The 16,468-nt window shown below is 46.2% G+C and overlaps 1 protein-coding gene across 4 annotated transcripts in view; it reads left to right on the forward strand.

The window, feature by feature from the left end:
• Nucleotides 1-15,670, forward strand: part of Ptk2b (protein tyrosine kinase 2 beta) — a 120,129-nt gene extending 104,459 nt beyond the window's left edge. For 3 of the 4 annotated variants that reach the window (XM_034497597.2, XM_076930819.1, XM_076930820.1), the window contains 10 exons: nt 760-868; nt 2,213-2,278; nt 4,452-4,577; nt 8,980-9,126; nt 9,233-9,268; nt 9,586-9,610; nt 10,519-10,565; nt 11,211-11,348; nt 12,968-13,048; nt 14,665-15,670. In XM_034497597.2, coding sequence (XP_034353488.1) covers nt 760-868; nt 2,213-2,278; nt 4,452-4,577; nt 8,980-9,126; nt 9,233-9,268; nt 9,586-9,610; nt 10,519-10,565; nt 11,211-11,348; nt 12,968-13,048; nt 14,665-14,880 — 991 coding nt within the window. In that variant the 3' untranslated portion in view covers nt 14,881-15,670. The remainder of the gene's footprint in view (nt 1-759; nt 869-2,212; nt 2,279-4,451; nt 4,578-8,979; nt 9,127-9,232; nt 9,269-9,585; nt 9,611-10,518; nt 10,566-11,210; nt 11,349-12,967; nt 13,049-14,664) is intronic. The other variant, XM_034497598.2, reaches the window with a different exon arrangement.
• The last annotated feature ends 798 nt before the right edge of the window (nt 15,671-16,468 follow it).

Below are 16,468 nucleotides of genomic sequence, written 5' to 3' on the forward strand. Positions count from 1 at the left end.
CACCCACTCCTATCCCTTAAAGAGACTCAGAGCCCAGAGTAACTCTGTCACCTCCTTAAGGCACAGCCTGGCAGTCCTTCCTCCATAGTTAAGAACGGATCAACTAACCCTCCCCAACCTTGTGTCAAACTTTGAGAACTTACATAAAATACTATTAAACTTTCAAAATCCTTTTGATTGATAAAACATAGTAGGCTATGGACCTGTATGTGTCTCATACAGTACCACATGATATGCATTTGAAAATGCACAATGTTTAGTATTGCTTTGAACACATGGACTTGAAAGCCCCTGCAGTACTGCACTGAGAGAGAAAGTCAAGATTTCATTATGAGAGTAGATAGTAGCCCCAGAGCAAGCTATGGAGAAGGGAAGTATCTAATGTCACAATGAATCTGGGGCCAGTCATTAACTTAGATGGGACACTGGAGATGTAAACATGGCTTGTTGCCAATAGCTGGTGCAGAAAGGCTGGAGATGGTAGAGTAGAGCTGCCAGCCAGCTTCTGCCACCCATGGGGCTAACTTTCTAAGGGCTTCTACCAATTGAATCCATTCACATGACTCTCTCAAACCTTGATGTGAGGGCACTCTCAAGATCTATAGCGTAATCTGTCTTAGAGGCATTTCTCAAGTCACTCTGTAGGGGAAATGGAAGTAGAAATGGAATCCGTGATGGCCCTCATTCAGGCCTCCCCTGACTTTAGTGTGTTCCCCTTTGACCTGGTTTCTCTCTCTATCTAACCTGACTCCTCAACAGTGACATTTATCAGATGGAGAAGGACATTGCCATAGAGCAAGAAAGGAACGCTCGCTACCGACCCCCCAAAATATTGGAGCCCACTGCCTTTCAGGAACCCCCACCCAAGGTAAGCTGAGGTTAGGTCCCATTACACACTCATGGTCACATCCAAGCCAGGTTCCTTTGTGGCCCACTGCCCTCTTAGACCACAAGGAATTGCTTTCTTACAATCCTCTCTCAGTCTTAAACCCATCCCCCAACCATCTATGGGTGTCCCATAAGGAGAAATCTGAGGCCAGCACACAGCCTGGGGGGGGGGGGTGTTAGTTGGAGCAAGAACTTATCTTCAAAGTTAACCATGAAAACCAGTGTGTTTCTAGGAATGGCAGGCCAAGTACCCATTATGATAAGAAAGGAGAATGCCCCAAGGCCCTGAGACTCAGGCCCTGTGTCCATGCCTACAATGGCAGTCTTAGGCTCAGGATCCAGGATCCTATTGCCCCACCAGCAGGTGGTTGGGTTTCCAGAAACCAGGGCTATATTAGCGAGAGTTGACAAAACAAAATACCACCGGCAGAATGACTTAAACAACAGTTTCAGGAAATGGGAAGTCCATAGCCCAGAAAACCTCAAATTTGGTCTCTGGTGAGGATCTTTTCTCATCACTGTGGCGAAACACCAGATGAAAATGACTTAAAGAGGGAAGGGTTTACTTGGATTGTACATTTGAGAGTATAGTCCATCAGAGCAGGAAAGGTATGGCGGCCAGAGCCTGAGGTCACATACATCTAGTCAGGAAGCAGAGAGGTGGATGCCTCTTCTAAGGTAGCTTTGCCTTTTTATAGGGTCCAGGATCCAGCCCTAGAAATGATGAACCCACATTTGCAGTCTCTCTATTAATTTAATAAGGAAAACCCCTCGAAGACATGCCCAGAGTCTTGTCTCTTTGGTGATTCTAGAACTGTCAAATCGACAATCAATATTAACTGTCACAGGGCCCCTTCCTGGTTTTTAGATGGCCTCTCCTTCTTGCTCTATCCTTATGTGTTGGGGAAAATGAGAACTCTCTTAGTCTCCTGAACTATTCTCATTAGGGCATTGATCTCATCATGGGATAACATCACTCAACTCCACTCCTCTCTCGAGGACCACACCTCATAATACCGTCATTTTGGGAGTAGGATGCCAGTATATGAACAAGTGTTGTTGAGACTGGGCACAAAAGAAGAATTCATAGCAACTTCTAGTCTGGTCCAATGCCTTTCTCTCACAGTCTCTCTTGCAGCTCCTCCCATCACTTGACATGTAACTAGTGCTCAATGAGTGGCTGCAAAATGAATCCAATGATAATTCTGTTCCCATTTCTCCACTGTAAGCAAACAGAGCTGCCTCTGACTTGGTGGTTCCTTTGGTGTGTCCTTTTTGCTGAAGTGGAGAGTCGGACTGAGATAGCCCTGTGTTTTCTTTCTAGCCCAGCCGGCCCAAGTATAGACCCCCTCCACAGACCAACCTACTGGCTCCTAAGCTGCAGTTCCAGGTAAATGTGTAACCAGATGATGGGGAGGGTTGACTCCATCCTTCCTCAAGGTCCTTTCTGAAATGCCATGCCAAGTCCTTTGAGGTGCAGCAGCAAACATCTGTTTAGGGGATCAAGATGCCTGAATTGGCTCTTTCTTGGTAGCCAAGAGATAATTTCAACTTATATCAAAGGAACAGAAATTCAGCTCTTCCAGAAGTTCTGCCTGCAGCTCAGTCCACCCGTCTGCAGTGTCTGCTGCTTCCTGCGCCTGCCTGCAGCTGTCTTCCTGTGTCCCTGGCTTCTCTGATCTCCTATACCAAACAGAGCCTTCTGAGAAGGAATTCCAGGGCTCTAGGGATGGATGACAGTCCTATGGACTTGAATGCCACCGAAGGCTCTGTGCGGAGGCTCTGTCTAGGACCTAGGTGGTCAGTGAAAAGGGAACAGGGGCCCATCTGAGCTGTCTGCATCCATCATTGCCAGCCTTGAATCTCCCCAAGGCTGTAGCCTGTGACTTACAATTCTATGTGTCACTCTCTTGCATCTGAGTGCAAGATAGCCCAGCCTCCTGCCTTTCCTTACCCTTCATCCCCTAGCATGGAGTTGTGGCTTGAAAACAGAATATCTCAAATGACAAGAACCAATGTTAGCTCTGCTGATGCTCTGGACAGGAAGAGTAAGTCTCCCAACCATGCTTTTCTTGTCAGGGAGATGGCTGTGTGTCAAAAAACAAACCTAGCCAAGAATGGTAAGACAAATCCTCTCCACATAAGGAAAATGCCTTGCAGGAGGTGATAATGATGCCTTTAAAAGAGATATGTAGACTGCCAAGATAGTTTAGTGGGTAAAGACGCTTGCTGCCAAACTTGATGACCCAAGTTCAATTCCTGGACCTACATGGTGGAAGGAGAAAACCAATGTCCAGAACTTGGTCTCTGACCTCCACAATCACTATATGGCATGCACCTGTACACACACACTACAAAGGTTTTAAAAAACATTTAAAGTAACATTGTTAGACTGGAAAGGTGGCTTAGTAGGTAAAGCACCTTCTGTAAAAGCATGAAAGTTGGAGCTTGAAGCCCTGGAACCTACATAAATGCCAGGAGAGCACAGTGACTGTCTGTAACTCCAGCCTTCGAAGGTAGAGACAAGGAATCCCCAGAGAGAACTGGTAAATTTTGACACAAGCTCTGGGTTTGACATAGAGACCATGCTTTGGTGAACAAGGTGGGATAGTGACTAAGGATGATTCCTGACATTAATCCAGGGCCCTTGTGTGTACTCACATACACATGCACACACCACACACACTCATGCACAACACACACTCAAAAATGGAATAAGTTTTTAATCAAGATAATTATACCCCAGACATACATACACACATACATACACACATATACACATATACAAACACACATATACATATGTGTATATATATATATTATATATATACACATACATGGATACATATACATACACACACATATACATACTGAGAGAAAGAGAGAACTATATTTGTGGGGTTTGCTCTTGTGATTTAACCAACCAGTAATGAAAAAATATGAAAAATGGAAAATATGAAAAAAAAGATCAAAGCCCATATCTGCCATGAAATAGGTACAGATTTTTTTGTTATTATCCTAAACAATATACTATGCCACTTACATCGCCCTTACATAATATTCAGTGTAAATGATCTAGAGATGCTTTATATCACACGACAGCTGTAGATACACAAATATAATACCATTTTACGTAAGGAATTCCATAGCTATGGTGCATTCTGGAACCACACACCCCTGGGCCACTGAGAGATAACCCTGTGTGGATGTGCACATTCATTGTCTATAGGCTTATCATAACCTATGTCACAACTATGAAACATAACCCTTTTCCAAAGGGTCCTGAGGAACCCTGGTCTCAGGAGATGAGCTGTCTGTGAGCATCTCCCCATATGAAGAGCATTGTGTAGGAGGAGTGTCTGGCAGAGGAGAGGCCACATTACTCTGCCACACGACTTCAGTAGGGAAATGACACATCCCATTTTTTATGTGCCAGGGTAGAGCAAGTCTGTACCCCCATGGTGTGTTCTTGTCCTTTCTTGTATGCTCCTGTTTGTAGCAGCTAATTGTCCACCTTCTCGCCTTGTCCCTGTGCCTTGTGCTTCTTTGCTTCTCATGAATAGGTCCCTGAGGGTCTGTGTGCCAGCTCTCCTACGCTTACCAGCCCTATGGAGTATCCATCTCCAGTTAACTCGCTGCACACCCCACCTCTCCACCGGCACAATGTCTTCAAGCGCCACAGCATGCGGGTAAGAGGACTCTGCATGCTGGGTGTCAGCCTCACCCGCGGAGGCTGCTGGAGGGAGGTGGCTTGGGAAGTGCTCCCTGTTTCTGCATGACAGTCAGACTCCTGAGAGCCTCTGTGGCCCTCTTCTCTTTACAAACTCATCAGCTGGACTGACCTGTTTTTGTCCAGACTGGTTCTGTGGCCAGTGGCAGATTCTCCCTTTCCTGAGTCTCAGGAGTCAAGTACAATAATAGGCAATGTAGAGGCTTGTGGGCAGAGCATAGCAGGACCTGGGGTTGCTATGGAATAAGGGATGTTGGAGGTGCCTCCCCATGCTGCCTTCCTGACTGATTGCTTTGGTTGCTAAATCTATCGGAGGACTTCCTCATGCTGGCATTCTCTGCTGCTTTTGTGAGTGGGGCTTTGGGGTATGAAGAATAGAGGCTGGTGCAAAAGCAAACAAAGAAACAAAGAAACAAACAAAAGCAAACAAAAAAACAGAAAAAAACAAAAAAAAACAAAAACAGGCTCACAAGCCAGCTCCACTGCAGCCTCTTTGTCTCCAGTGAGGCCCTGGAGGCTTCATGGACCAGAATGTCAGGTGTTCTGCACGGAACGCGTTGCTTGTGAGCAGGTGTCCACAACCACCATCAAGTTGCTGTGAGCACTTGATGTATTTTACTAAGTTATGAAACAGACCGAAACACCATTTTAGCTCTCACTCTATATGTATATACGTTTCAGACTCAAGATCCATAACTCTAAAGCTTTCTGTGGAGAAAAAAAAAATGCATGTTCATTACAATACGTTCGCGAAACATAGGCAATTATGTTGATACACTTCTGTGCTGTTATTCTTAATTTAGCAAAAATTTGAAATGAGCATAATTTAGAATTCCAGGCAGCAAGGTCTGTTATGAAGTCAAATTTCTCCAACTTGCTCTATTTTTCTCTTACATTAATTTAACCAATTTCCATCTTCATATGTGATTAACCATAATTAACCCACAGTTTAAAGCATGTGCTATAATTTAGGCAATGCTCACCACCATGCCTGCCCTGGACTCTTTATTCATAGTTAATTAAGTTTCAGAGAGCTTTGTTTAAAATTGCATTCTTTTGGAAAGAGGCTGCTTAGTGCCTGTAGGGGGCAGCACTGCCATTGTCTGGGCTTCACTTCACTGCCAGGACTTTGTTCAGTTCCATAAAGACAGCCTGTGCAGGTCTTTTGTGACAGGCATTTAGAAGTGACTGTCATAAGGGAACTCTGAAAGAACATGAAGAATTCTTCTTTAAATAAGTAAAAAAGAAAATTAAAGTATAAACTCCATTTTATGGAATATGTGAGACAGTCTCTTCCCAGTGCCATGCTCACAAGATAACAGGTTTCCCACGAAGCATCTGAAAGCATTTAAGAAAGATTCAGAGGTGGCAAAATTATTTCCTGTATAGCGTGGCTCCTCTGGGAGTCTGTGGAATATTGCACAGGGATGATGGTAGTCATCCCCCCACCCCCATATCCCAATTCAATAATGAGCTTTAGCAGGGTGCAGTAGGTGCTGTCCTAGGTGCTGAAGGAGGAACCTTCAAGGCACAGCTGCACACTCAGCTGCATCACTCCTAGGGAAACTTTGGAAAGGGATAAGCCTGGACTATAGGAGATGGACAAAGAAGAGGTGGCAATAGGAGCCAAGACCAAGTGGTGCAAAGCTGTAGGGTAAGGGGTGGGGCCACTGCTTTGGTACAAGGTAAGGAGGCCGGGCCACGGTTTTGCTAGAACAAGGAAGGTTTTATGTGGAGGTGTAAATGAGACAGGAAGGATGAGCCATAGCAGTTACAGAAAACAGCTCATGAGCACCATTCTGTAACACAAGTTCCCGATTCCTTCCATGACGTGTAGGTGTCTGCTGCCTAGGGAGAATACCCAGACTGTAAAGAAGTTCAAGGTTTAAAAGTTATTATTGGGGTTGGGAAGATGGCTCCAAGGATAAGCCACTTCCTGTGCAAACACGAAGACCAGAGTTCAGACCCTCACACTCACCTAAACACTGGGTCAGTGTGCTGGTTCACCTGTAATTCCAGCTCTAGAGACACAGAGAATTCTGGGAGCGAGGTGGCTACGTTGGTTAGCCCATGCCAGTGAGTTGTCAGTTCAGCTGAGGGAGATACCATGCTTCAAGGATATGAAAAACAGTTGAGAAAGATGCCTATCTCAGACTCTAGCCACCACACATACATGCTCCCACAACATATGCCAATACACATACACACACGTGTGCACATGCACACACAGATTAGGAATAAAGCAAAAAGCCTCTCCTTTTACCCTTTAGTTTTATTGTGTAACTAGAAATCATCAGAACAAGCTTTCTAGTGTGTGTTTGCTAAAATTTTTGCCAAGGTCAAACCTGGGACATACATTGCATATAACCTGTGGCAATCTCTTAGGACCTATAAGACTATATAGTAGATTTTGGAGTTCAATAGTTCATCCTATCAGTATTTAATATTCCTCGGTCTCTATGTTTCCTTTTATATTTCTGACCTTGTATTTAAAACTTTCAACACTTAGTTACACCATTTATTAAAAGCCCAAGGTGGCCATAGACCGGCATTGGGTTTAACTGGGGATATTTTTAACTTTAAATTGCTTACCTTCATTTTTGGAGCATTTGTGTCTTAGTCTGGTTTTTTGCTTCTATAACAAAACAAAATCCCAGAGGCTAGTACTTCACACAGAAAAGAGGCTTAGTTAGTTCAGTTTTGAGTGCTAAGAACACGGACAGGCACCCACTGGGCTCCGCTGAAGACCCCCTGGTCACATCATACCACAGTCGATAGCGTTGTGTTAGGGGCATAAATAACTATTAGTCATTTAGCCCTGTGAAGACAGAAACACAGTGGTTTTTAAAACTGCTGTTCCCCCAGCATCTAGCTATATGCCTATCACACAGTAGCTGCTTAACCAATAGTTGCTGAATGGGTTGGGTGAAGAAGTAAACACCGAGAATTGAATCTGTATGAATGATGGGCAGTGTACCCTAGAACAACTATTTTAAAGCTATATTGTAATGATCAAGCCTGTTTTGTGGGGCTTAGTGGGGAACTCTTCAGAGGCCTGGCAGAGACATGACTTGTTAAAAGTAGATATGATTGTTTTTTTATTTAGCATTTTCTTTAAGTGACCTATAAACTGGCACATCAAAGAAAAGAGACTGTGTTGACTTGCTGTGTGCTTCTGTAATAGGATGCCTGAGGCTAGGTGCTTTTTACTGGACAGAAGTTCATTACTTCCAGTTTGGGGGACTAGGAAGTCCACAACCAAGGGCCACCTCTAGCATGGGTCTTCCTGCTGTATCCTAGCATGGCAGAAGACACCATGTAGTTGAGAGAGACTATAGAATAAGAACAGAAAAGCAAACTCTCCCTTTTCAGGAGCCCACATGTTTGTTAACTTGTTCATGAACAAGTCATTGCCTCCATAATCTCCAAGCCAGCCCAACTTTCAACACTGTTGCTCTGGAAGTCAAATTCCTGACACACGAACCTTAGGGGGCCACACTCAAGCCATAGCGGGAACTTCACAAAGGGACCCTGTCACTGGCAAAAGGTTCCCCAATCAAGAAAATACATACAACCTTCTTCCTCCAGTAGACCCAGGAGGCCAAGATGATCAAACAGTAGATAAAAAGTAAAAGAGTTTAGAGGGACTTAGAAAATAATTTTGCAAAGGCACCCTGGAAAGACTGAGATAAATAGGAAAACACTAACACCCACTTAAGAAACAAAACTAAGAATAAATCCAAAGCCTCACTGGTATGCGAAGACCAGGGTTAGGGCTAGTGAGGAGGAGGGAGCATTCATCTTGTATCTGTAGAGTTACACCTCTGGGAGTTTGATTATTCGTCTTCTCTCTTAGCTCATTCATTTCTTTTAACTTGTATCGTTCAGGCTGTTATCCTAACCAAGCATGCATGATTGATGGGCACAACCAATCCTGTATACCTGGAGCTTGGGGTAGTCTCACTGTCTGTAGGCGTTTCCAGACCTGTCACCATAGAGCTTAGGTGGAAACAAGTTCCAAAGAGTTTGGAGCCTGTTTTGTATTTCTGAGCCTGATAAGTGTCCGCAGCCATCACAAATGCAAGCTGAGAAAAATGGGTGGATGGTTGAAAAGAAGATGCCATCGGCAGATGGTGTGACAGTTTGAACCCAGTGCTCTGGGGTTTGGCATCCGGTTACAGCCAGGCATGTGAATGAAGCTGAGAACAGAGCAGAACTGCCTGCATTTGTGACTCTGGCTTTGGGAGTAGCCAAGAGAAGAGCTGTAGGTGATGCCAAGGTTTGGCTCCCTGGGACTCTTCAGCTGATCCTCCCTGGTCCAGGCCTAAGGATGGGGCTCACTGGAGTTGTTGTCCTCACAGGAGGAGGACTTCATCCGGCCCAGTAGCCGAGAAGAGGCCCAGCAGCTCTGGGAGGCAGAGAAGATCAAGATGAGGCAGGTCCTAGACAGACAGCAGAAGCAGATGGTGGAAGATTCCCAATGGCTGAGGCGGGAAGAAAGATGCTTGGTGAGTAGCTGCCTTCTGTTCCTACCCACTAGAAAGGATACATACCATGCATATCCCATACTTCCTATTCTGGAATCTGAGTCCTTTGCTTTGGTCTCCTCTGCAGGACCCTATGGTTTATATGAATGACAAGTCCCCACTGGTAAGTCACCAGGAAAGGCCTCTCTCAGAGCCATAACCTGAAGGAACCTTATTTGCTCAGGACCAGTGTGCTATACCCCCGGGTGTGTCTGTCTCTGCCCTTTAGGCTGACCCTATGCAGTTCTTCAGCTGAAAGTTCATGGGAGTCACATTGTTCATGCTGGCTTGGGCCTCTAGAAAGGTCCCTTGGGGTCAGGAGCTCTCAGGTCCCCTCATTCTTGGCTGCAATGTCTAATCCAGAAGGGAATGGGCAACAGGAGGAATAGGATGTTCCCTGGAGGCAGAGTAGTGACTCCTTTCTCCCTTCCTTTTTTACAGACTCCAGAGAAGGAGGCAGGCTACAGTGAGTGCTTCCTTGGGGCAGTGCTTCCCTGGGGTGTGTTGGGGGATGTGATGCTGTCGTAGCTCAAGTCGCATGATGCTATCACGGTCCTGCAAGGAGCAGAGGGTTGTCTTTGATTTTAAGGAGGAAAAAGTACCATCTGCCTTGTTTTATCCTGAATGTGTGGAGTCATTTGGATTTTGGAAGGAGCCTCTCCTTCAGCTCTGCCCTGCCCCCTACTCCCCATCTGCCGCCATAGCCCTTTCTACTCTTCAGGAGCTGGCGACTTCTTTGAAGCTTCTTTCCTTTTTATCTTCTATCTTCATTTCTTAAGTGAACCTGGAACACTCTCCCTGTTTCTGAGCTAATGATCTCATTCTCCAGACAAGAGTTAAGAGAGGGAGTGTAAGCATCTGCCTTGGGCAAACAAGCTCCTGTGTGGTGGTGAGATCAGATGCAAGCTTACTGGCTTTCATCTTTGCTCACTCTTAGAGCGGTTCCCCAGGATGCATGTGCCATTGCTCATCAGAGTAGAGTCGATAGTATGAAAACTCATCTTTGGTTTCAAAATTTACCCTCCCCCAAGCTGCCACTGTACCACGGTAGGCTCCACAGACTGCTGTGCTGTTCTTGGGGAACTTGCCCATTTGGAGGAAGCACACCAAGGCGTGGAGTCCCCATACTTGCTGCATTTATGCAGCCCTGCCTTGGCTTTTCTCTTTCGATGCCATGGACAGATCTTGTCCCTGGCTGTTGGAAAACCAGGAAGACCGAGATCCTATTTCCTTGGTCTTCTTCCCAGAATTTCGGGTTTACACTCTTGGGGTCTCCTGATGGTAGAGATGGGGTACTGGCTTGATTATTAGAAGGTAGAAAGAGATAGACCCAGTACTGAGATCTTCACCTACTCTCTGTCCTTCCTATTACAGCGGAGTTCACAGGGCCCCCACAGAAGCCACCACGGCTAGGTGCACAGGTATGTTGTTGGGGTTAAAGCTGTCGAAAACCATAGACCTGAAATGTTCAGAGGCCCTTAGAGATAATCCTATCCAATGTCATCATTGTACAGATGAGCCACAGAGAACAGATGCATCTTGTCTAAGGCCTAATAGCTAATTTATATCAAAATGGGAGAAGAGCCAGTTTGTTTGGTTTTTTTTTTCTCTTTACCTCCCAGGGCTCTTTCCCGACTAGGGGAAATGTCTCACTGATTCAGCCTAGGATTGGGAGGTGTGAGTGCCTTCTCTTCCTGAGATTTCCCCCAGATATCCACATTTTACTGTCCACTGGTTTTCTTGGTTCCAGAATGTGTATTCTCAGTATCAGCTTCACACAAAAATCACTGGAGAAATGTTAAAATGATGTGGACTCCAAGGCTAGATGATGCTTACACTGGATTGGCTTGATAACACACTAACATTTTGTTTGGGCCCCCCAGTTGGAGGACCATGACCCCAGAGGCAGAAGGAGTGACTCTACCCCTGGGGCAGAGTGCTGTTGTTTCAAAGCAGAGGCCTCTTCCCTGGTTGAGATCGGTGTGTTCCCAGGAATGAATAATAGTGGTAGAGGGGTCCTCCAGGCTCCCATGAACCACTAGTCATCCACCCCTCCTCTCTTTCAGTCCATTCAGCCCACAGCCAACCTGGACAGGACCGATGACCTCGTATACCACAATGTCATGACCCTGGTGGAGGCTGTGCTGGAACTCAAGAACAAGCTTAGCCAGCTGCCCCCTGAGGACTATGTGGTGGTGGTGAAGGTGACTGGCAGGGTGGAGTATGTCAGGGAGGTGGGGGCTTCTGGACTGACCTTGAAAGGAAAACTGCCCGGGTGGGCCAGCACTAGCTTGGTGGGAGAAGAGATCTTTCTTCTCCTTCTTGTCAGTTCTTCTGACAGCCAGGGGGATGTCTGCAGGGGGTAAGACCTAGGGTTATGCTACTGTAGCTGGCCTGCCCTCTGCTATCCTCTGACCAGAAACTGCAGCCTCTGGCACTTAGCACCTCAGCTCAAAGACAGCAAAGGATTAGGTAAATAGCCTTGTACTGTCCTAAAAACTTCTGAGGGTAAAAGACTGCAGGCTTAGGTGATTAACACCTGTAGCCTAACAGTAGAGAATTAGGCAAACAGCCTTTGTACTCTCTCAGCAGGAACTGCTGGGCTCTAACTTACATCTGCTAGTCTGAGGCAGGAAGAAAAGACACTTGCTGTAGAGTTTAAGTGTAAAAAGTATCCTATGAAAACTATCTGAGGGGAAAGGTGGAAAGGTCCTAAGTGGGGAAAAGGAAAAAATTCTAACAAAGGAAAAATTCTAAGAGAAAAAATTCTAGGCAGAGGAAAAGGAAAGGAAAAGACAAACGGCTCTTAAGGAACCACTACATCTGTGACTACTGTACTGCTCTCTTTGTCGTTGTCTTCAGTACTTACGCATCGTTCAGAGCACATGGTCACATGTTACAAAGTTCATCACAAGTTCACACCAAAAATCAAATCATAAATTGAAATAGAAGTTTACAACAGAGAATGTTAACATGCATATCCATTAGGAGTAATTATCTGGCTAAACATCCATCACCTGTCTAGCTCCACAGGTTCGCTGAAGGTTTAAAACTATAACTAAGACATTAGTGAAGTTTTGTTTAGATAAACCCAGGCAGTATTTTATCTTCTGTCCTAGCACCTATAATAAATCATGAGTTTCCTTTTAGTGATCTTTGGTTAATTGTTTTACCACCTCTTGGAATGTGCTCTGAGCAAAGTCTGGTTACTATCTAAGGGCAATTAACTGATGACACTGGCATCAGAGACTGGCAGAGTTCTCATTGCAGTTTTGACTATCAGAGAGGGACCTAATAGCAGTCCCACTATAAAAGAGCTTAATAATCATTGATATAATTTTAGGAGTTCTTATAGGATCATTATTAAGACTTAAGAAGTCATCTATTTGTCTATATAGCATCACTACAAGACAGTACATCTTTGTAGATCTGCAGAGATCTGCTCCAAATGGGTGTGCTATTGCTTAGTGATTGTTACATATGTTTAATAATAATAATAGGAAAAGCATATTAATAGCAGGAATCTTTCCTAAATAAGTCCCCCACAGCCTTGCTGGATGAGGGCTCACTTGTTGCAGATTACATAATAATCCAAGGCAAGCATTTCAGGATGATCATCTGCAAATTATTAGCTTGTCCCATTATGGCTCCTGACAGAAAACCTCTCACTGACTGGCCCTGTGGACCCCAGGGGAGCAAGGAGACACTAGGAAGTCCAATCCCAGGCAGTCTCAGAGGGCAGATGCTATCCCTGAGTGCAGTCCCAGGTGGGGCAGCTTTTCACAAGGCAGGTGGAACAGCTGCTTTGCTTTTGCTCTCTTAGAATGTGGGGCTGAACCTGCGGAAGCTCATCGGCAGTGTGGACGATCTCCTGCCCTCCTTGCCAGCATCTTCTAGGACAGAGGTGAGTGTTCTCCCAGCAAATATCTCTGCAGAGCATCAGAGCTGTTATCACCACAGGGTTGAGCCTGCTGTGGGACCTAATAAAAAAATCCCAGTCTAGATCTCAAATAGTCACAATGGGTATATGCAAGTAAATGCACACCACCCTCCCCCCACCCATTACCTAGTAACCGTCTGCATTTAGATACCTTACTGAGATACCAAACTATTGCTGAAGTCAAGGGGGCATCCTGGTGGTCTGGTAATGACAGTAATGTCCAAAGAAGCTGTGGCCCACACGCAGAGTACCTTACGTGGCCAAAGGAACTTTATTGAGCTGATAAAGTTAAGGGTCCCAAGCAGGAGAGGCAATAATGAGCTATCCAGGAGCAAGCGGCCAGAGTCAGAGACAGGAATGTGAGGGCAGTGCTGTGCCTCTGCTGGAAGGGATCACGAGGTAAGAGATCATCTCAGAGCTGGGAAAAACAAGGAACGGACTCTCCCCTGGACTCGTTAACAGAAGCACCTCTGGTCATCCTCTGTTGATGCCTTTAGCTCGCTGTGGGACTTATTTCAGAATTTGGACCTCCAGGACTGTTCAAGAATGAACATGGAAAGTTTGCACTGCTGTGCTCCCGTGGCCATGGCAAACAGATCCGTTTCTTGTCTGGGAAATGCAGTGCTTTGACGCCTTGCTTTCCAAGTGGTCATTTATGCTGTCATGTGATCTCTACTGCCTGTGGTTGCCCAAGGCCAGACAGAACAAGGACAGAGCTGCTACCTTCTAGGTGACAGCAGTGGGCTACCAAGGAGTCCCGGCTGGGCAGGTGCCACCAGAGGGCTGAGACTGCTCCTGAGAACCCAGACAGATCACTGAGAGAACTTCCCAGTGCAGAGCTGATGGGAGGGCTTGGCACAGCCAATTGATGTACTCGTTCATTGCTTTATACAGTAGCTTTAGTGCTACGTATTCATCATGCTAAGCACTGGCAATGCAACGGTTAAATAGATATGGGATCTGATCTCTGCATTTGACCACAGACAGCTAAAGAATCGGTGTCTTACTTTTCTCATTGTTGGGGCAAAAGAGTTGAGGAAAATGCCCAAAGAAAGGAAAGGTTTATTTTGGCTCCATAGTTTGAAGGTGCAGTTCACTGCAGCGGAGAAGGAGTGAGGTGACTGTTCACATTGCATCTGCAGGTAGGAAGTGGGGAAATGACAAATGCTTTCTCTTATTTGCTCATCCCAAGACCTCAGCCCATGGAGTGCTGTCACCACATTTAAGGTGTGTCTTCTCACCTTAGTTAACACTATCTAGAAACTCCCTTACACACACACCCAGTGGTTTGTTTCCACTGTCACTCTAAATGCCATCAGTGTGACAATCAAGATCACCCATCAAAGTAGGTGAATATGGTTGACCTCTGGTCAGCATGCTGGGATTGCTACTGTGAAGGAGGCCACTGGGATGCCTGCTGCATTGATCTTCATGGACCAGCTCCAGTCTGTATGGAAGGGTGGATTCAGCCCAGGCTTGAGATTAGTTTGCTCCTAAGGAACTTCTGATGTTTTAGCCAATGCTTCCCTCCAACCCCAACCCATTACTCATTCAGCCTTTCCTGTGTGCTTGCCCACCAGATTGAAGGGACCCAGAAACTGCTCAACAAAGACCTGGCAGAACTCATCAACAAGATGAGGTTGGCTCAGCAGAATGCTGTGACATCCCTGAGCGAGGATTGCAAGCGACAGATGCTCACAGCGTCCCATACCCTGGCTGTGGATGCCAAGAACCTGCTGGATGCTGTGGACCAAGCCAAGGTTGTGGCTAATCTGGCCCACCCGCCTGCAGAGTGATCAAGGAAGGGGCCACCTGCCTGCATCTTCTGCCCCCACCTGTCATGGCATACCTTTCCTGCCTTGCCTTTGGTTATTGGTCTTCTAGGGAAAGCTGAGAAGAGTCCTCCCCTCGCCACTTTGCACGACCTCCCCTTCCCCACCCCACCCTAGACTGTGCTACTTGGGCTGCATCTGGACAGAAAGGACTCTGGGCACAGATACGGGGTGGGGTGACATAGTTCATAGGGGTACTTCTGCCAGCCACTCCCTCTTACCCCAGCCTGGGTTGCTGGAGCATCACTGGGGTCATGACTGTATCCCTACCAGCCAAGATGGCTTTCTGCATGGACATTTGAGAGCCAGTATTTCTCCGTCCTCGTCAGCCCTCAGGGACCCCTGATACAGAGGGGACAGAGAGGGGTTTTATTTGTAGAGAAGCTTGTGAGACGGGGAATGGGCCTGGCTCTTTTGTACAGTGTACATTGGAATTTATTTAATGTGAGTTTGGCCTGGATGGACAACCATGGGCCATAGTCCAGGAACAAACCAATCCAGCCACAGGGCTCTGTGTTTTTATGAAACTGAGCGCCACAGGGAAGAAGCAGAGAGCCGGAGGTCAGAATGGGACTTTGTGCCCTTCCTGCGTTTCTCCTCTTCTTTTCTTCTCCCCTCTTTTCTTACTCCTCCTTTCTTCTCTTCCCCCTTTTCACATCTGCTCCTCTCCTCTCTCATGTCTGTGGAGAACATTTATCTTCCTTCTTTTTGATCTGTGGTTGAATTAAAATCGTTACCATTTGCTTTGTGGTTAGCTTGACTGTCTCATTTATTTGATCTGATCTTGGTGGGAGGAAGCAGACCTGAAACCACAGCTCTGGGAGAATCAGCTATGTTTCTGTCCAGTACAGAGCAGGAGCTGACTAATGCCAATGAGAAGTGTGTGGTGGCCTTGCACCCTTTGTCCCATGTGGGTACAAGTGACACCTCATCTAGAGGCAGCTCTCCAGGAACACACTGAGTAGTTCCCTCTGTGGGACATGCCTCTCTTGACTATTCTTGAACCACCTAGACTCTGGCGGAGACTAGATGATGTCAGTGACAGCTGAGGTGGCTGGCATGAAGGCATGACACTCTTGACAGCAGCCATTTCAGCTTTATTTTGACATTTTGCTCACATGCAAGGAGGATGGGAGATGTGGCTAATCCAACAAGCATCTCCCCACCAGGAAATCATGTCTTGGGGCTTGACATAGAGAAGGGAGGTGCAGACTGCATTCAGTGGAGAAAGAGGGAGCCAAGGCCTGAGACTGAGTGGGGTGTCCTTAGAACTGGTAACGGGGAGTCTGGGTAAAGTCTCTGGCAAACAGGTCCCCTAGGTCTGTCAAGGGGCTGTGTATGGGGTTCAGAAGGAGAGCACCCTAAGACAAAGAACAAACTTGCCCTACTTTGCTTCCTACCTTGGTCTCTATATTCATTAGTGACTCTGAATCCCACTGCTGATAGCTTCTGGGGTCTAATTCCTTAGGTACTGGAGAATGTTCTAAAAGGCCCAAGCTCCTGGGCTCCTATGCTGTGAAGGGCCATGGACTATTACAAGAACAAGTTGCAC

Source organism: Arvicanthis niloticus, chromosome 3, assembly GCF_011762505.2.
Source record: "Arvicanthis niloticus isolate mArvNil1 chromosome 3, mArvNil1.pat.X, whole genome shotgun sequence".
NCBI lineage: Eukaryota > Metazoa > Chordata > Mammalia > Rodentia > Muridae > Arvicanthis > Arvicanthis niloticus.